At 39.2% G+C, this 20,943-nt stretch overlaps 1 protein-coding gene and 2 pseudogenes across 1 annotated transcript; all 3 read left to right on the top strand.

Annotated features, from left to right (window-relative positions):
- Positions 1-615: 615 nt before the first annotated feature.
- Positions 616-2,701, top strand: LOC125219870 (aluminum-activated malate transporter 2-like). The gene is made up of 6 exons (XM_048121952.2): positions 616-946; positions 1,105-1,245; positions 1,319-1,591; positions 1,679-1,794; positions 1,877-2,020; positions 2,178-2,701. Exons 1-6 carry the CDS (start codon positions 664-666, stop codon positions 2,619-2,621), a joined length of 1,401 nt encoding a protein of 466 aa, XP_047977909.1. The 5' UTR covers positions 616-663; the 3' UTR covers positions 2,622-2,701.
- Positions 2,702-11,375: 8,674 nt separating this feature from the next.
- LOC148933290 (uncharacterized) lies at positions 11,376-12,139 on the top strand (annotated as a pseudogene).
- A 4,177-nt stretch (positions 12,140-16,316) lies between these two features.
- LOC148933289 (uncharacterized) lies at positions 16,317-17,080 on the top strand (annotated as a pseudogene).
- Positions 17,081-20,943: the final 3,863 nt, after the last annotated feature.

The raw sequence follows: 20,943 nt of genomic DNA, 5'->3' as shown, positions 1-20,943 counted from the left end.
CTCACCACATTATGCTTGACAGTCATTAGAAAACATATTGTTGAAAATGTTCCAACTAAACTCTAGCTATGTAGGAGAGATGAAGTGGTAGAGCAAGTACATTGCACATGATAAATTTGATGGAGCTTACTACTCCAAATAGTTAAAGCTTGATAAAGTTAGAAGCACATGCAAAAAAGAACAAAAGTTTTTGTCTGACATAACACAAAGTGATGAGTGTTTATAAAAACATAAAAATATTTACACACTGTCGCACAATGTAAATATATGTAAAATTACACCTGCTATTCCTAGTAAAGCTCCCAATATATAATACCTCAACCACACGCAAACTGCTATTTATTGGAAAATTATAAAAAATATCTTTTAAATCTTTCTCTCCTATTGATGAGCAACATGTCTTGCAATATCTATGAAACCCCACTTCGATCAACCAACTAAAGCAGCCTCATCTTTTCACTAAATTTAGTACTTGTTTGGTACACAACTCCAAAAAGGCACATAGACCATTCTTTTTCACAAATGAATTTATTCCTATGATTATATTCTTCTATGCATTATGTTCCTATATAAGTAACTCAATCCATACAGCTCTAATTAAAGAGCCAACTTCATACCTCCATTCCACGTTAAACCTGTTATAGTCATATTCATAAGACACCAATGGTGGGGCCAGAAAACTCAGAGAAACCTACCATTCTTATAAGGGGGTGGTTGTGGTTTAGAGATATTCCATCTAAGCCACTAGCTAAACTACGTGGAGTAGCTAGGCAAGCAATAGAGCTAGCAAAGGACGATCCAAGAAGATTGATCCATTCCCTCAAGGTCGGACTTACAGTAACATTAGTATCACTGTTGTACTACCTCCAGCCTCTGTACAACAACCTTGGTGCCTCTGCAATGTGGGCTGTCATGACCGTGGTGGTTGTCTTTGAATTCTCAGTAGGTATGTTCTCATATCCCTTAAACTCAAGCACACCCTACTTTTTACATGTCAAAAGCTTAGCAAATATACTAACATAGACCAAAATATCTAGGCAATGTCACATACTACTAGTTTCGGGAAAGAAACCTAAATGGCTCATGCATTTACGTTCTTTTTAGGTGGAACAATTGGAAAATGCCTGAACAGAGGATTAGCAACCTTAGCAGCTGCTGCCCTTGCTCTTGGAGCTAATCACTTGGCCATCTTGAGTGGGGGGGAAAACGAACCATATGTGATTGGACTATTTGTATTCATACAAGGTAAATATGCAGCAAGGAAGATAAAATCCTAAAGTTTCTGATCCTATTACTAAAATAGCATGTACCTTTGCAGCTGTAGCCATGAGTTTCGTACGATTCTTCCCCAAAGTGAAGGCCAGATATGACTATGGGATGCTTATATTCATTTTGACATTTAGCCTGGTTTCCATATCTGGTCTTCGAATTAATGAAGTAATAAAGTTGGCTCAAGCGAGGTTTGTAACCATAGTCATTGGTGCATCAACTTGCCTGGCTGTCTGCATCCTCATCTACCCTGTGTGGGCCGGTGAAGATCTTCACAAATATGTGGGTAAAAACATAAGCCAACTTGGAAATTTCTTGGAAGGTATTCTACGATATTACATCACTTAATACAGATATGATGTTGGACTGATTCCTGGACATGATTATTCAATTTTTACTATCAACACAGAGCACATGGATCAGTGTTTCAAAAGATCGTCTGATGCACGGATAGAGATAACAAAACCATCTATAAGCAACCTAAACAGTATCCTTGTTGATTCAAAAGGGAGGGAAGAAACATTGGTAAGTGAAACAACTTCCTGTAAAACTAGGCATGTTTTAACTATGAATCTTCCATTATTGATAGGGAATTCCACATTTACAGGCCAATCTAGCCGGATGGGAGCCGGGGCATGGTCAGTTCATGTTTCGTCACCCATGGAAACAATACCTCAAAATAGGAAACTTGACAAGGCAGTGTGCCTGCCGACTTGAACCAATCAATGACTACTTAAACTCCAACATTCAAGTACATCTCAAACATTTTTCTAGATTTAACGATGCCTCATCTCATGAACTACACTACACTCATTAATAAACACACAATTTAACATGCATACATCAGTATAGCATTCATAAATCGGTTGTAGAATTAACTAGAATTATAATTTTTGCCACAACTACAGGCACCGCAAGAGATCCAATGCAAAATCCAAGAGGCCTTTTCAGAATCTGGAAAGACATTAAAAGAGCTAGCATGGGCAATAGAAACAATGACGAAGCCATCATCAGCTAATCCACACATCGAAAACCTAAAAACGGCGTCGGAAAATCTAAAAATTCTACTGCGATCGGGTATTAAGGGAGATGAAAGCGATATTCTGCAAATAATACCTATTGCCGTGGTGATGACCGATATGGTATCTAGCGTGGAACAGATTGGTGATGCGGTAAACGAGCTCAGTTTGATGGCGAAATTCAAGAGCAAAACTGGAAATGGAGTTGAAGGTGAGTCGGAGATCGGTCACGACAAGAACTGTATAGAGATTGGAATGGCGGAAATTCCGAGCTTAAGTGTTGCGATTGATGAACGAACTGAATTTTCTGCTGATGAACAGATTCTGATTTGATGGTATTTTAAAAGATAGTAATACAATTTTTTTACCGTTGTATTGTCGAAAATGATCAAATAAAGTATAATTGATGAGAATTTTCTTATTTTCACGTCTATTCGAATTCAAAGTTTCAAACCGACATCACTTGCTTCTATCAACGTTTTTATAAGTTTAACAACTTTTAACCATAATACTCCCTCCATCCTACAAAAGATATCACACTTATGGAACGACATGAGATTTTGAGAGGTTTTATTTTATGTGTTAAATGGAGAGAGAAAATATAATTTTTATATTCATGTGAGAGATAACTTTTTCCAAAAATGGAAATGTGACTTCTTTTGTGGGAAAGTATGACATCTATTACGGGACGGAGGGAGTAATATAACTTACTGACTTCATCGATTTAGTTGAAACGCGCCATGTATAAGGGCATTAGCAATAAGGGCCATTCTCCGGAGCCCATATCAGAGCCTATCTCCATTTTTTCCTGCCACGTCAGCAGGCTCATCCCAGAGCCTATCTCTCTGCAATAGAGAGCCCATCCCAGAGCCTATCTCATTTCATTTCAAAAACTAAAAAACGCATAAAATTGCATAATAAATTCATTCTTCGATGTATTACAATATTGGAAAACAGAATACAACGAGAAACAAATTTAAATAAAAAATCGGCCTTCCTTGACCAAAGTTCTTCAATCATATCACGTTGGAGTGCATGATGGGCTTCGGAATCCGAATCTGAATCCGAAGTATGGGTGAAATTAAACATTTCTAGTGAGAAAAATTATGAAGTAAAGGATGTGGGTGTGTGAAATGAAGAGGATTGAGGTATTTAAATAGGAGAAGAAAATTTAAAAAATAATTATTAAAAAAAGGAAAATCGGCTCCGCCATCGGCCCGAGCCTCCGCAATGGAGGCCTATCGCGGGCCGATACGGAGCCGATAGGTGCATCGGCTTGGCCGATTTATCGGCGCAACGGCGAAGGCGAAGGGGAAGGGAGATCGGCTCCCTCCCCACTATGGTGACCGGTGGAAGGCGATTGGGGGGCCGATCCATCGGCTCTGGGAATCGGCCCAATCGCTAATGCCCTAAGTGATAGTATTAGAATTTCATATTTTTTGTTAAATGAGTATATTTATAAGGGGTTGCATTATAATAAAACTAATTGTGAATCTAAAATGCAGAATTTTCAATACGATAGTATAAAAATTATAACACAAGATATAACCTTATTAATACATCATGTAAATTAAAATATCAACACAGACACATAAATATATCAATAATATTATATTGATATATCTATATATTTGTGTAATAATTTTAACATATAAAATTTAAAAATTTCTAAATTATGAATTGAAAATTAGTTAACATCTAATGACGTCCCTATTTATAATCCCTATTTATAAGTAAACTGATTATAATTTGTTATCCACTCAACATGATAACATTATTGTTCACTTAGTTCATCGGTATATTCACTAGCAAGTAGCAAACTAATCATAAATTGTAAAGTGAGGAGTCGATTACATAATATCACAGGTGCTTATGATTTGCTCTATTCCTCATTTATGGAAAATAGTCATCTTTTTTATTATTCATAAAAAAAATAATCTCATCCAAAAATATAAGTTTTTTTTTTAATACTTTACTTAATACACTTTTTCTCATTTATTTTATCTACTTTTTCTTTCTTACACTACCAATTCTTCAATAAAATTCATGTCGTCTACTCGTGTTGTTATTTTTAGTGAACAAAGGGAATACTTATTACTTATTACCCATAGGAATGTATTTAGGTCAGAACACTAAATATTGCCAGAACGTCAAACCATGCACATTTTATGCACATATAATGTACCAACCCCATATTTAATAATGTACCACCCCAAAATGATGTACATCCCCATATAATATACACGGGGACTGAACTAGAATTTTAAGGAAGCTGGTGCTGAATTTAAAAATAATATTAAAATATTTAATCTAATTTTTATTTATAATATTTTATAGTTTTTAGGAGACACTAAATTATAGTAATTGTATTAGATGGATCATCATGACTTTAAATTATAAATAATAGTCTTGTTATCAAAAAAAAATTTGAAAAAATATTTCACTGATATCTGGATCACTTGAATACTTTATATGCTCTTCTAATATTGGAAGAGAGAGGTCTTTAACTTTACCATCAATACTTTTATAGTAAAAAGGAAGTAATTGTCTCAAAACTTACACTATGACATATAATAATATGTATAAAAAGTAGTACTCCCTCCGTCCCACAAAAGATGTCACACTTGTGGGACGGTACGGAATTTTAGGAGATTTTATTTTATGTGCTAAATGGAGAGAGAAAATATTATTTTTATATTCATGTGAGAGGGAACTTTTCCAACACTGAAATTGTGACATCTTTTATGGAACAAACTAAAAAGGAAAGTGTGACATCTTTTGTGGGACAGAGGAAGTATATAAATATTCATAATATTGAAAAAATAGATGAATATAAAAAGAGACTAAAGAAATATCCTAAATAAACTATACAATATAATTTTAAGAAGAAGATCACAAAATATTAAAGTAAACATGGTGCTTGGAAACTTGGAATATGATATAATATTTATTATTGCATCTTCTTAATAATGTTGAGCTGTATAAATAAGATTTAATATACTAATTAATTAGATACTTAGAAATTTGGGCTTCCATTCCAATCATTAATCCCTAATGACCCAAGCCCAACATAACATCTATCTATACATATATAAAAGGCGAGTTTTGGCCTTCTTTTGAAATATTTATAAATTTTATCCTCATTTTGAAATACTTATAAGTTATGGACTAATTTGAATATTTGATAATTGGGCATGATAATCAATGCCTATAGCATTTATAATTCAATAATTAATTATTTAATAACCGATAAATGTGGGAATCATAATTAATAAGCATCTTCTTTGTCCATATATCATTTTGGGTATTACAAATGAAAATCTATCTATACATCTTCATCATATAAAAGTTGTGTTTTGAGTACTAATTTAGAATATTTTTAAAATATATTTGTATTAAACAATATAGTGTATTAATAATAATTATAGGATTTGTAACTTCTTTCAAAATTAAGAATTGTATTAGTAATAATTATGATAATTTAAAATGGCAGTTACAATCTAATCACATTATTGTGTGGGGAAATAATTTTTATTGGGTTAGAAATCCATCATGTATATATTGATGAATTAACATAATTTTCACACCGCGTGTGTATCTTAATTTATTTCAATATATTAAAGAAATTATGTACGTACAAAATTATTTTTATGCACATAGGAAATCACTAACTCTCATTTAAGAACCAAACAAGTATATATGCGTATTACATAGGTTAAAATTTTTAATAAGAAACTCATCTATCTGCCATTTTAGATTAAAAGATTAAGTCTCTTTTAATTTCATAAGTATCGAGTAATATAAAATTATTTTAATTAAATGTCATTTCATTTCTTTGTAACACTCAATTTAATATCCAAAAATTATTGCTCATCATTATTTTACCGTTACATATTTGCTATCATGAATTATCTATGAGAATAGAATAAAAAATCAAAATATTAAATTCTCTTATAAAATTAATGTGTGTCCGTATACAGTTTGCATCCATCAATCAATTTTTTAATTAATTATTCAGTTTTTAAAACTTATTATTCACATTTAAAGGTGCAAATTAATGACTTTAATTTGGAGAAGTTATAAAACATCTCATGGTTAATGTTTTATCTATAAATATGACGTTTGAAGACTTACTATCTACACATTCCTACTTACCTCACACTTAAGTTTGATATTTTTGTTCATATCTTATGAAAAAACGTCGACATCATGGAATCATTCTTCACCTTTCTCAATGATTTGGAGCCTTCCACAATTTATTTTGTTATTGAAGTTCGTTGCATCCACGTTTATGAAGCTACTGCTCATGGAGCCATAACCAATGCCATCAGGTTATAGTGTTTTTCATTACCGTGCGGTATGTTGTTTAATGAGTTATTTTATGTTTGTATGCAAATTATATAAAATCATTGATTATATTTTTTTTGCTTAGGGCGTTAGCATTCAAGCAACTTTTCCGTGAAGTTTACACGAAAAGTTTGGTGCAATACTTAAGGAAGTGACGTTTTTTCGTACAATTTCATGTTTATCATTTGTTGTATTTTCATTGTGGTTGTGTGTTTTGTTTTGTTTATTTGTTTTTTTTTTTTAATCTTCACAACGACAGAGAATGAGGTAGAGGGGCACAACGTGGACGAAGGCCGATGATATGGTGAAATTTCTGTGTAGCATCACAGCTGGCATACTCCTGTCCAATTTGCATATTCATATTTAGTCTTTTTCAATAATAATATTACTAATAGTCCTACTAATTGTGGATTGGATATTAGGCTATTCATCAAGTTTAGACTTCCCCATATTATTGGTCCTTATATTTTTGGTCTAATCTTCTTCAATAATTATATTAGTCTGATGAACTGTAGTTTATTCCTTTTGTTATAAAGATGAGCTATTAGGCTTTTAAGTTTAAGCTTGTCGTTATTCCTTTTGTTATAAAGATGAGCTATTAGGCTTTTAAGTTTAAGCTTGCCTATATAATTGGTCCGTTATATATTTGGCTAAGCGATAGCCTTCACTAATATATATTACCATCTTTTTGGATCACTTATATAAGACGTTATTACTATATCCTCTGTCCCATGATAGAAAATTATACTATATCAGTATTTATTTTCCACATATCTATATAAGTTGAGTTATGGAAGTATTAATGCTCTTATAAATTAAATAGTATATTATAACTTAATTCTTTTTTAATTTTTTTTAAGTTTTACTTTAATATTGCCTGAATCATTTAGCTATTGTTTTATATTTATTCCATGTCAATTTTTAAAATTTGTTGTTATTAAGTGTGTCAATTAATAACAAAATAGTAATAAGTTAATTTGAATTAGTCTAATAATATTGATTTATAATTTATTTATTCACAATTATGAAATTTTTGTATAGAAAGTAGTTCGTGAGATGTTATACTTTCAATTAATTCTAATATAGGAATAGTATTTTTATTTAGTACTCCATGATACATGGATTATTTTTTTTTTCTTTGAAGAACTTAATGAAATGATGTTATTTCAAATAATTTCCATTCATGTATTATGAATCAAAGCTTTCCAAATTTTTATGATTCATTCTTAATTATTTCATGTTTAATATATACTCCCTCCGTCCCAAGATAAGTGACCTACTTCTTTTGGGCACGAGATTTAAGGAATGATATTTAAATAAGTTAAAGTGGAGAGAGTAAAGTATGAGAGAGGGAAAAGTAGAGGAGAGAAGAGAGAATAAAGTAGGTGGAGAATAAAGTAAGAGGAATGACTTTTTGCTAAAAATGGAAATAGGTCAATTATAGTGGGACACTCCAAAAAGGAATACAAGTCACTTATCTTGGGACGGAGGGAGTATGTTTTAGCCGTATAATTCATAGTTATTATATACATTTTTTATAATGTTTTAAATTTTTTGTAAATAACCTATAATTTAAAATTATTATTTTAAAATATTTAATCTGTGCATCGCACAGGTGTGATACTAGTATAACTAATAGCCAAGTAAGACTCTCTTCTTCCCCAAATCAAATTTTGCAAAAACACGCACAATTGCAGAACGACGATGGCGGCCAGGGCGGGGATACTGGGTCCGGCATCGGCCAAGCCCCCGCTGTAGCGGTGGCTTGGTCAGTGCTATCTCCGTCCCTGAATGTACATTATATGTGGGTGGTACATTATTACATATGGGGTGGGTACATTATATGTGCATAAAATGTATATGATTTGACGTTCTGACCGTAACACTGTTCTGACTGTAACACACCCCATACACACCCCCATATTTTACATATGACACGTACCACTCACCAATCCAATTTTCAACATTTTAGGTAGAAATGTACTACTCACCATCAAATATATTTTGAGAGGTTCGTTCATCGTCGTGAGCGAGATCCTAAAAATATGCTCAGTTAAGTTTATAAAAATGTGACTATGACCGCATTGGTGATTGGAATTTGCACACATACTCATATTATTAATATCGACCTTCGAATATAGCATCCCAAAAAATAATTCTTGGTTAAATCGAAATAGGTATTTTTTATTGAATAACCATACTACTAGTAATATATTTTCTTGACATGTCAACAGCCATAAAAATTGTCAATCAATAGTTGAACATTGTTTTCCTTTGGCTTTACACTATCCAAGGATTATTTCACAAATCAATGTATGTAGTATTCTTCTATGCTAAGTTTTAATGATTTAATCATCAAAAGGGATTGAAATATGCATCATAGCTACTTCACTGAAATGATAAATAAACTGTTGGACATAAAAGTAAAAAGTTGGTAAATAATCTGATCACATTCGATAGCGTGCGTGAAAAAAACTACTCCCTCCGTCACACTTTCCTTTATAGTTTGCCTCAAAAAAAATGTCACATTTCCATTTTTGAAAGAAGTTTTGTCTCACATGAATATAAAAATTATATTTTCTCTCTCCATTTAACACACAAAATAAAGCCTCCTAAAATCTCGTGCAGTCCCACAAGTGTGATATCTTTTGTGGGAGAAAGAGAGTATTCCATATTACTCCATCTATCCCACAATAATTGTCACTCTTATTGTGGGCACGGATTTTAAAAAATGTAAAGAAGAATTGGTTGGAAAAGTTAGTGGAATATGAGACCCACTTTTTTATATTGGTTTTAAAATGTGAGTAAAGTGAGTTAGTGGAATATGAGACCTACTTACCATTTATTGGTAAAAATGAAGTGTGACAATTATTGTGAGACGGACTGAAATGAATAATAGGATAAGAGTAACAATCGTAGGACGGAAGGAGTAATGAATTATTGTGTGATAATGACGGAACATAAAGACAATTAGAGAGACATAGAGTGGGCGAAATATTAATTGTGCCCGCGCCCATGACTTGTGCTAGGTCTCCACTGGCAGTTTGGACATAGGATTTTTTGGAAGTGGAGATAGATACGAAATCTGAGGCTTCAAACGAAATTGTGTCTGTCGCCCCACAATCAAAGATCCAGTGAGGGTCTTTCGGGCCTGATGTGGATGTTGAGGAGCAAGCTAGGGCATCGAAGGAGTTTTGACAGGGTATATTCGGTATGTATTTGGTATTTCCGGAAGACTGGGGTGTTATTTGCAATGTTTTTGCAAAATGGGGTTCATTCTGGTATTTTATAGGAGTGTGGGGTGGGTTTTGGGAGTTTAATGTGAGGCGGGGGTCAGTTCCGAATTTAGGAAAATTTTGGGGTATAATATAGGAAGAGGTTTGCTGATGGGGGGTTTTTTTAGATTTGGGAATAAGTCTGGGGTGGTTTGGTGTTTCGGATATTTGGGAGTATTTAGGGGATTTTTCTTCGAACCCTAGTCGCCGCCTCCCTTGCTTCACTGCTACCACCGCCGGCGAGGTTTTCAATCGACGATACTTTACCTTCTGACCATGATCTCGCTATGGAGACGGATGCCATCTGTGATTCAGAGCAGGTTGAGGTCGATTTTTCCTCCGGTCGGATCACCTCGCCACTGCTGTTGCCGCCGCTGCTGACCGCCGGTTTCTCGGTGTAGGTAGCGCGGTCAATGGCGACGGCGGCTGAAGCTCTTCCGCCTCCGCTGTTTCGACCTGCATTCCGAGCTTGTCTCGCCTTCTTCATTTCTTCCCACCACTCCGGGAAACCGTGGATGTGGAAACACGTATCTTTGGTGTGTTTCTTCCCTCCACAGTGACTGCATATCAATTTACTCTTGTCTTCTTCCCTCCGGTAGTTAGGGTTTCTTGGTGGTTGGTGATTTTGTACGATGGGTGTTCGACTTCTATCGAATACCGCAAGTCCCACTCCGATCCCGGTTTCTTTCGTATTGGGAGACCTCGTTGACGAGGCTGGCGTCGATGTTGTTTATGATCCAGTTGAAGCAACAATCCTCCCGCTGCTGCCATCAATTATAGTTTGGGTCAGTCGGTGGGGGAGGATCTGTAACTCCGGTTACGTGAGATGCCAGACCCTTCCCACGGATGGCCCTTCTCATCAGTTTTGCCCATAAGGGATAATTATCCCCGTTGAGTTTTTCTGCCAGGTGCACCTCGCCTAGTGATTCAATTGATGAAGGCTGTTGATTTTGGTTTTTCTGAGACATGCTCAGTCTCATAAATTCAGCGAATTGTTCGGCTGAAAGTGTTATAGGTTGGTTGGTTTTTGGAGGATTATTAGATTCAGAATCTGACATATTGTTGGTTGGGTTTTTGCAGGTTTCAAAAGGCTGGGAAAGGTATTCGAGACTGTGATGATAATTTTCTGAGTCTCAATCCCGAATGAACCTGCTCTGATACCATCTTAAAGATGGTAATCGAGAGAGGTGAGCTTCATAGGGCAATGCATATTGGAAAAGCGTTGAGAGTAGAAGATAGTTTATTGTATTTCTGTTGTGTTTTACAATGTATTTCAACACCTCATTATATAGGTGTGAAGATATGCTATCTATGGAAAACACAATCAATTGTGATTAATCTATTCTAGGACAATAATGCAATCAATTACTCTCCAATTATTCTCCCAATCTTCTCTCCATTTGATATTATTCTCCCAATCTTCTCTACATTTGATATGCTTTGACACTCCCCCTCAAGTTGAGCAATGGTATCTTCAATGCTTAACTTTCCCAATATTTCTTTGAAGACCTTTGGATGAACTGCTTTGGTCAATATGTCTGCAAGTTGTTCTTCCGAACGGACAAAGGGGAATTCAATAATTCCTCCTTCTAGTTTTTCTTTGATGAAGTGCCGATCAACTTCCACATGCTTCGTTCTGTCGTGCTGTACTGGATTTTCTGAGATACTAATAGCCGCCTTGTTGTCACAGAACAGTTGGCTCTTTCGAGTAGGCGGAAAGCCAATTTCCGTGAGCAATCTCCTTAGCCATAGAATTTCTGTGAGTCTACTTTTCATTCCTCGGAACTCAGCCTCGGCGCTAGATAGAGCTACAACCTTTTGTTTCTTACTCCTCCAAGTAACCAAGTTGCCTCCGATGAAAGTAAAGTAGCCTCCCGTGGATTTTCTATCCACTGGATTACTTGCCCAGTCAGCATTGGTATATCCATCAATCTCCAGGTCTTATCTCTTTGCTAGGAATATACCATAACCTACAGTACCCTTCAAGTATCGCATGATCCTCAATGCGGCCTCCATGTGATTAGCTTGAGGTCGATGCATGAATTGACTCACAACTCCAATGGCATATGCAATGTCGGGTCTGGTATGTGAGAGATAGATTAGTTTCCCGACAAGCCGTTGGTACCTCTCCCTGTCTGTAAGATCGGCTCCTTCCTCTATTTTCAAACCATGATTGGGAATCATCGGGGTGTCTGTGGGATTACATTCAAGGAGGCCTGTTTCTGCTGACAAGTCTAGAACATACTTCTTTTGCCTTAGGAATATTCCGTGTCTGGATCTCAACACTTCTATCCCCAAGAAGTACTTCAGTGCTCCAAGGTCTTTCATCTCGAATTCTCTAAACAAGTTTTCCTTTAAACTCTGGATTTCTTCTACATCGTCCCCAGTGATGATCATGTCATCGACATAAATGATCAGACATGTTATCTTGTTGCCTCTCCTTTTTGTGAAGAGTGTGTGATCGGAATGGCTTTGTTGGAACCCATGTTTGAACATTGCTTGGCAGAATCTTCCGAACCAGACCCGTGGAGACTGCTTCAAACCATACAAGGTCTTCTGTAGTCGACAGACTTCTCCTTCTCCAAACCCATCAGTGAACCCAGGTGGAACTTCCATGTACACTTCCTTGTTCTTGTCTAACTCTCCATGAAGAAAGGCATTGGTCACGTCGAACTGGTGAAGTTGCCAGTCTTTGCATACTGCTACAGATAGTAAGGCTCGCACAGTCTCCATCTTCGCAACTGGGGAGAATGTTTCTTCATAATCTACTCCATATACTTGAGTGTAGCCTTTTGCCACTAGTCTCGCCTTGTATCTCTCGATTGAACCATCTGCTCTTCTTTTTATGGTGTATATCCATCGAAATCCAACCGGCCTTTTCCCTTTTGGTAACGTGCATTTCTCCCAGGTGCCATTTTTTACTAGGGCATCTATCTCCTTCTTCATGGCTTCTCTCCAATGTTTGTGTTTACTGGCCTCTTCAAATGACTGTGGAATTTCTTCATTCTCATATAGGGCAGCTTCAAAAGCCCGGGCCATTTCTGACAGGTGACCTTGAGCAATATTTGATACAGCGTATTTTGCTTTTCTCCCTTTCCAGTCTGGTGAGTATCGTCGAGGAGGGATTCCTCTTGTACTCCTTAGGGGTAACTCGTATGGGTCACATGTGTCTCCACTTCTTCCACTGGCTCCACACTCCTCAATATTGCCCCTATCAAGATTAGTCTGTTCTGAAGGCATATTATCAAAATCTGAACTGTTTACCTCAGGAATCGAAGCCGAGGTTGATGGCCGGACAATGTCACTTTGTTCTCCGTCCTGTATTACAGGATTTGACGGCCCGGCGGTGCCACTAACTTCCTCAGGTGGACCAACGTCTGTGACAGGACTTGGCTGTGACTCTCCCCCTGTCTGGTGTTCCCTTGGATGTGGCTCTCCCCCTAAGTGGTGGTCCTCAATATCTGGTAGCCAATCTAGGAGGTCATTGTTTGGACTATTGTCTGAAGGTTGTGTCTCCCCCTGACTTCTAGATTGGCTGTAGAAGTATTCCCCCTCCACAAAGTCACAATTCATGGTGGTGTGTATCCGACGGGTTGTCGGGTCATAGCAACGGTAACCCTTTTGATTTTTCCCATAGCCAAGGAAGACACATTTGAGGGCACAAGGATCAAATTTGGAACGTTCGTGTTTTGGGATATGGACAAAGACCGAGCATCCGAATACTCTGGGCTCAAGGGATAAGGATGATGGAATTTCGAAGTGATGTGAAAAGGTGTCGAAGGGGGTTTTAAAGTTGAGTATTCCGGTAGGTAGGCGATTTATGAGATACACTGCGGTAGCTATAGCCTCAGGCCAAAAGGATTTAGGTATTCTGGATTCAATTAAGAGGGCTCGGGTAATTTCGAGGATGCATCGGTTTTTTCTTTCGGCTACCCCATTTTGTTCCGGGGTGTATGCACACGAGGTTTGGTGGACTAGTCCCTTTATCCTAAAAAATTCTTGCATTTTACTATTGACGAATTCTCCCCCATTGTCGGACCTAAGGATTTGGATTTTGTGGTTATATTGAGTTTGAATAAGGTTATAGAATTCTACGAACTTATCAAACACTTCATGTTTATGTTTCAAGAAATAGATCCAAGTCATGCGAGAGTAGTCATCAATAAAAAGTACAAAGTAACGAAAACCTTGGCCCCCAGTGATAGGGGCAGGACCCCAGACATCAGAATGTATCAAAGTCAAAGGAGATTTCATTCTCGTATTGTTCAACTTGAAAGAATGTCTATGGTTTTTGGCCAAAACACAAGTATCACAATGAAAAGATTTCATAGAAGTAGCTAATTCAGGAAAAAGTAGGCGAAAATATCCTAAAGATGGGTGCCCTAACCGACGATGCCAAAGCCAAGCCTGCCTGTCTGTTGGTCCGGGAGTCAGCATCATTGCAGCACTCTGTTGGGTTATCTCGTCCACATAGTACAGTCCGCATCGCTCAGTGCCACGCCCAACTATCATCCCCGTCTTGATATCCTGCAACATGCAAAATTGAGGTTGCATTAGTAATTTACAGTTTAGCTCTTTAGTCACATGACTAATGGATAGGAGCTTGTGTGATAATGACGGAACATAAAGACAATTAGAGAGACATAGAGTGGGCAAAATATTAATTGTGCCCGCGCCCATGACTTGTGCTAGGTCTCCACTGGCAGTTTGGACATAGGATTTTTTGGAAGTGGAGATAGATACGAAATCTGAGGCTTCAAACGAAATTGTGTCTGTCGCCCCACAATCAAAGATCCAGTGAGGGTCTTTCGGGCCTGATGTGGATGTTGAGGAGCAAGCTAGGGCATCGAAGGAGTTTTGACAGGGTATATTCGGTATGTATTTGGTATTTCCGGAAGACTGGGGTGTTGTTTGCAATGTTTTTGCAAAATGGGGTTCATTCTGGTATTTTATAGGAGTGTGGGGTGGGTTTTGGGAGTTTAATGTGAGGCGGGGGTCAGTTCCGAATTTAGGGAAATTTTGGGGTATAATATAGGAAGAGGTTTGCTGGTGGGGGGTTTTTTTAGATTTGGGAATAAGTCTTGGGGTGGATTTGGTGTTTCGGATATTTGGGAGTATTTAGGGGATTTTTTCTTAGAACCCTAGCCGCCGCCTCCCTTGCCTCACTGCTACCACCGCCGGCGAGGTTTTCAATCGACGATACTTTACCTTCTGACCATGATCTCGCTATGGAGACGGATGCCATCTGTGATTCAGAGCGGGTTGAGGTCGATTTTTCCTCCGGTCGGATCACCTCGCCACTGCTGTTGCTGCCGCTGCTGCCCGCCGGTTTCTCGGTGTAGGTAGCGCGGTCAATGGCGACGGCGGCTGAAGCTCTTCCGCCTCCGCTGTTTCGACCTGCATTCCGAGCTTGTCTCGCCTTCTTCATTTCTTCCCACCACTCCGGGAAACCGTGGATGTGGAAACACGTATCTTTGGTGTGTTTCTTCCCTCCACAGTGACTGCATATCAATTTACTCTTGTCTTCTTCCCTCCGGTAGTTAGGGTTTCTTGGTGGTTGGTGATTTTGTACGATGGGTGTTCAACTTCTATCGAATACCGCAAGTCCCACTCCGATCCCGGTTTCTTTCGTATTGGGAGACCTCGTTGACGAGGCTGGCGTCGATGTTGTTTATGATCCAGTTGAAGCAACAATCCTCCCGCTGCTGCCATCGATTATAGTTTGGGTCAGTCGGTGGGGGAGGATCTGTAACTCCGGTTACGTGAGATGCCAGACCCTTCCCACGGATGGCCCTTCTCATCAGTTTTGCCCATAAGGGATAATTATCCCCGTTGAGTTTTTCTGCCAGGTGCACCTCGCCTAGTGATTCAATTGATGAAGGCTGTTGATTTTGGTTTTTCTGAGACATGCTCAGTCTCATAAATTCAGCGAATTGTTCGGCTGAAAGTGTTATAGGTTGGTTGGTTTTTGGAGGATTATTAGATTCAGAATCTGACATATTGTTGGTTGGGTTTTTGCAGGTTTCAAAAGGCTGGGAAAGGTATTCGAGACTGTGATGATAATTTTCTGAGTCTCAATCCCGAATGAACCTGCTCTGATACCATCTTAAAGATGGTAATCGAGAGAGGTGAGCTTCATAGGGCAATGCATATTGGAAAAGCGTTGAGAGTAGAAGATAGTTTATTGTATTTCTGTTGTGTTTTACAATGTATTTCAACACCTCATTATATAGGTGTGAAGATATGCTATCTATGGAAAACACAATCAATTGTGATTAATCTATTCTAGGACAATAATGCAATCAATTACTCTCCAATTATTCTCCCAATCTTCTCTCCATTTGATATTATTCTCCCAATCTTCTCTACATTTGATATGCTTTGACACTCCCCCTCAAGTTGAGCAATGGTATCTTCAATGCTTAACTTTCCCAATATTTCTTTGAAGACCTTTGGATGAACTGCTTTGGTCAATATGTCTGCAAGTTGTTCTTCCGAACGGACAAAGGGGAATTCAATAATTCCTCCTTCTAGTTTTTCTTTGATGAAGTGCCGATCAACTTCCACATGCTTCGTTCTGTCGTGCTGTACTGGATTTTCTGAGATACTAATAGCCGCCTTGTTGTCACAGAACAGTTGGCTCTTTCGAGTAGGCGGAAAGCCAATTTCCGTGAGCAATCTCCTTAGCCATAGAATTTCTGTGAGTCTACTTTTCATTCCTCGGAACTCAGCCTCGGCGCTAGATAGAGCTACAACCTTTTGTTTCTTACTCCTCCAAGTAACCAAGTTGCCTCCGATGAAAGTAAAGTAGCCTCCCGTGGATTTTCTATCCACTGGATTACTTGCCCAGTCAGCATTGGTATATCCATCAATCTCCAGGTCTTATCTCTTTGCTAGGAATATACCATAACCTACAGTACCCTTCAAGTATCGCATGATCCTCAATGCGGCCTCCATGTGATTAGCTTGAGGTCGATGCATGAATTGACTCACAACTCCAATGGCATATGCAATGTCGGGTCTGGTATGTGAGAGATAGATTAGTTTCCCGACAAGCCGTTGGTACCTCTCCCTGTCTGTAAGATCGGCTCCTTCCTCTATTTTCAAACCATGATTGGGAATCATCGGGGTGTCTGTGGGATTACATTCAAGGAGGCCTGTTTCTGCTGACAAGTCTAGAACATACTTCTTTTGCCTTAGGAATATTCCGTGTCTGGATCTCAACACTTCTATCCCCAAGAAGTACTTCAGTGCTCCAAGGTCTTTCATCTCGAATTCTCTAAACAAGTTTTCCTTTAAACTCTGGATTTCTTCTACATCGTCCCCAGTGATGATCATGTCATCGACATAAATGATCAGACATGTTATCTTGTTGCCTCTCCTTTTTGTGAAGAGTGTGTGATCGGAATGGCTTTGTTGGAACCCATGTTTGAACATTGCTTGGCAGAATCTTCCGAACCAGACCCGTGGAGACTGCTTCAAACCATACAAGGTCTTCTGTAGTCGACAGACTTCTCCTTCTCCAAACCCATCAGTGAACCCAGGTGGAACTTCCATGTACACTTCCTTGTTCTTGTCTAACTCTCCATGAAGAAAGGCATTGGTCACGTCGAACTGGTGAAGTTGCCAGTCTTTGCATACTGCTACAGATAGTAAGGCTCGCACAGTCTCCATCTTCGCAACTGGGGAGAATGTTTCTTCATAATCTACTCCATATACTTGAGTGTAGCCTTTTGCCACTAGTCTCGCCTTGTATCTCTCGATTGAACCATCTGCTCTTCTTTTTATGGTGTATATCCATCGAAATCCAACCGGCCTTTTCCCTTTTGGTAACGTGCATTTCTCCCAGGTGCCATTTTTTACTAGGGCATCTATCTCCTTCTTCATGGCTTCTCTCCAATGTTTGTGTTTACTGGCCTCTTCAAATGACTGTGGAATTTCTTCATTCTCATATAGGGCAGCTTCAAAAGCCCGGGCCATTTCTGACAGGTGACCTTGAGCAATATTTGATACAGCGTATTTTGCTTTTCTCCCTTTCCAGTCTGGTGAGTATCGTCGAGGAGGGATTCCTCTTGTACTCCTTAGGGGTAACTCGTATGGGTCACATGTGTCTCCACTTCTTCCACTGGCTCCACACTCCTCAATATTGCCCCTATCAAGATTAGTCTGTTCTGAAGGCATATTATCAAAATCTGAACTGTTTACCTCAGGAATCGAAGCCGAGGTTGATGGCCGGACAATGTCACTTTGTTCTCCGTCCTGTATTACAGGATTTGACGGCCCGGCGGTGCCACTAACTTCCTCAGGTGGACCAACGTCTGTGACAGGACTTGGCTGTGACTCTCCCCCTGTCTGGTGTTCCCTTGGATGTGGCTCTCCCCCTAAGTGGTGGTCCTCAATATCTGGTAGCCAATCTAGGAGGTCATTGTTTGGACTATTGTCTGAAGGTTGTGTCTCCCCCTGACTTCTAGATTGGCTGTAGAAGTATTCCCCCTCCACAAAGTCACAATTCATGGTGGTGTGTATCCGACGGGTTGTCGGGTCATAGCAACGGTAACCCTTTTGATTTTTCCCATAGCCAAGGAAGACACATTTGAGGGCACAAGGATCAAATTTGGAACGTTCGTGTTTTGGGATATGGACAAAGACCGAGCATCCGAATACTCTGGGCTCAAGGGATAAGGATGATGGAATTTCGAAGTGATGTGAAAAGGTGTCGAAGGGGGTTTTAAAGTTGAGTATTCCGGTAGGTAGGCGATTTATGAGATACACTGCGGTAGCTATAGCCTCAGGCCAAAAGGATTTAGGTATTCTGGATTCAATTAAGAGGGCTCGGGTAATTTCGAGGATGCATCGGTTTTTTCTTTCGGCTACCCCATTTTGTTCCGGGGTGTATGCACACGAGGTTTGGTGGACTAGTCCCTTTATCCTAAAAAATTCTTGCATTTTACTATTGACGAATTCTCCCCCATTGTCGGACCTAAGGATTTGGATTTTGTGGTTATATTGAGTTTGAATAAGGTTATAGAATTCTACGAACTTATCAAACACTTCATGTTTATGTTTCAAGAAATAGATCCAAGTCATGCGAGAGTAGTCATCAATAAAAAGTACAAAGTAACGAAAACCTTGGCCCCCAGTGATAGGGGCAGGACCCCAGACATCAGAATGTATCAAAGTCAAAGGAGATTTCATTCTCGTATTGTTCAACTTGAAAGAATGTCTATGGTTTTTGGCCAAAACACAAGTATCACAATGAAAAGATTTCATAGAAGTAGCTAATTCAGGAAAAAGTAGGCGAAAATATCCTAAAGATGGGTGCCCTAACCGACGATGCCAAAGCCAAGCCTGCCTGTCTGTTGGTCCGGGAGTCAGCATCATTGCAGCACTCTGTTGGGTTATCTCGTCCACATAGTACAGTCCGCATCGCTCAGTGCCACGCCCAACTATCATCCCCGTCTTGATATCCTGCAACATGCAAAATTGAGGTTGCATTAGTAATTTACAGTTTAGCTCTTTAGTCACATGACTAATGGATAGGAGCTTGTGTGATAATGACGGAACATAAAGACAATTAGAGAGACATAGAGTGGGCAAAATATTAATTGTGCCCGCGCCCATGACTTGTGCTAGGTCTCCACTGGCAGTTTGGACATAGGATTTTTTGGAAGTGGAGATAGATACGAAATCTGAGGCTTCAAACGAAATTGTGTCTGTCGCCCCACAATCAAAGATCCAGTGAGGGTCTTTCGGGCCTGATGTGGATGTTGAGGAGCAAGCTAGGGCATCGAAGGAGTTTTGACAGGGTATATTCGGTATGTATTTGGTATTTCCGGAAGACTGGGGTGTTGTTTGCAATGTTTTTGCAAAATGGGGTTCATTCTGGTATTTTATAGGAGTGTGGGGTGGGTTTTGGGAGTTTAATGTGAGGCGGGGGTCAGTTCCGAATTTAGGGAAATTTTGGGGTATAATATAGGAAGAGGTTTGCTGGTGGGGGGTTTTTTTAGATTTGGGAATAAGTCTTGGGGTGGATTTGGTGTTTCGGATATTTGGGAGTATTTAGGGGATTTTTTCTTAGAACCCTAGCCGCCGCCTCCCTTGCCTCACTGCTACCACCGCCGGCGAGGTTTTCAATCGACGATACTTTACCTTCTGACCATGATCTCGCTATGGAGACGGATGCCATCTGTGATTCAGAGCGGGTTGAGGTCGATTTTTCCTCCGGTCGGATCACCTCGCCACTGCTGTTGCTGCCGCTGCTGCCCGCCGGTTTCTCGGTGTAGGTAGCGCGGTCAATGGCGACGGCGGCTGAAGCTCTTCCGCCTCCGCTGTTTCGACCTGCATTCCGAGCTTGTCTCGCCTTCTTCATTTCTTCCCACCACTCCGGGAAACCGTGGATGTGGAAACACGTATCTTTGGTGTGTTTCTTCCCTCCACAGTGACTGCATATCAATTTACTCTTGTCTTCTTCCCTCCGGTAGTTAGGGTTTCTTGGTGGTTGGTGATTTTGTACGATGGGTGTTCAACTTCTATCGAATACCGCAAGTCCCACTCCGATCCCGGTTTCTTTCGTATTGGGAGACCTCGTTGACGAGGCTGGCGTCGATGTTGTTTATGATCCAGTTGAAGCAACAATCCTCCCGCTGCTGCCATCGATTATAGTTTGGGTCAGTCGGTGGGGGAGGATCTGTAACTCCGGTTACGTGAGATGCCAGACCCTTCCCACGGATGGCCCTTCTCATCAGTTTTGCCCATAAGGGATAATTATCCCCGTTGAGTTTTTCTGCCAGGTGCACCTCGCCTAGTGATTCAATTGATGAAGGCTGTTGATTTTGGTTTTTCTGAGACATGCTCAGTCTCATAAATTCAGCGAATTGTTCGGCTGAAAGTGTTATAGGTTGGTTGGTTTTTGGAGGATTATTAGATTCAGAATCTGACATATTGTTGGTTGGGTTTTTGCAGGTTTCAAAAGGCTGGGAAAGGTATTCGAGACTGTGATGATAATTTTCTGAGTCTCAATCCCGAATGAACCT

The sequence above is a fragment of the Salvia hispanica genome, chromosome 1, assembly GCF_029641045.1.
Source record: "Salvia hispanica isolate PSC_SH4W2 chromosome 1, Shi_PSC_v1, whole genome shotgun sequence".
Taxonomy (NCBI): Eukaryota; Viridiplantae; Streptophyta; class Magnoliopsida; order Lamiales; family Lamiaceae; genus Salvia; species Salvia hispanica.
Note: the sequence above shows the minus strand (reverse complement) of the source record. Positions and strands in the feature narration are given on the sequence as shown.

Excerpts from the sequence above, each read along its gene's own strand:
- LOC125219870 (XM_048121952.2), top strand. The coding sequence starts at position 664 with ATGGTGGGGCCAGAAAACTCAGAGAAACCTACCATTCTTATAAGGGGG. Across the intron at positions 1,592-1,678 it reads ACTTGGAAATTTCTTGGAAG|AGCACATGGATCAGTGTTTC; the intron begins GTATTCTACGAT and ends CTATCAACACAG. Across the intron at positions 2,021-2,177 it reads ACTTAAACTCCAACATTCAA|GCACCGCAAGAGATCCAATG; the intron begins GTACATCTCAAA and ends CCACAACTACAG.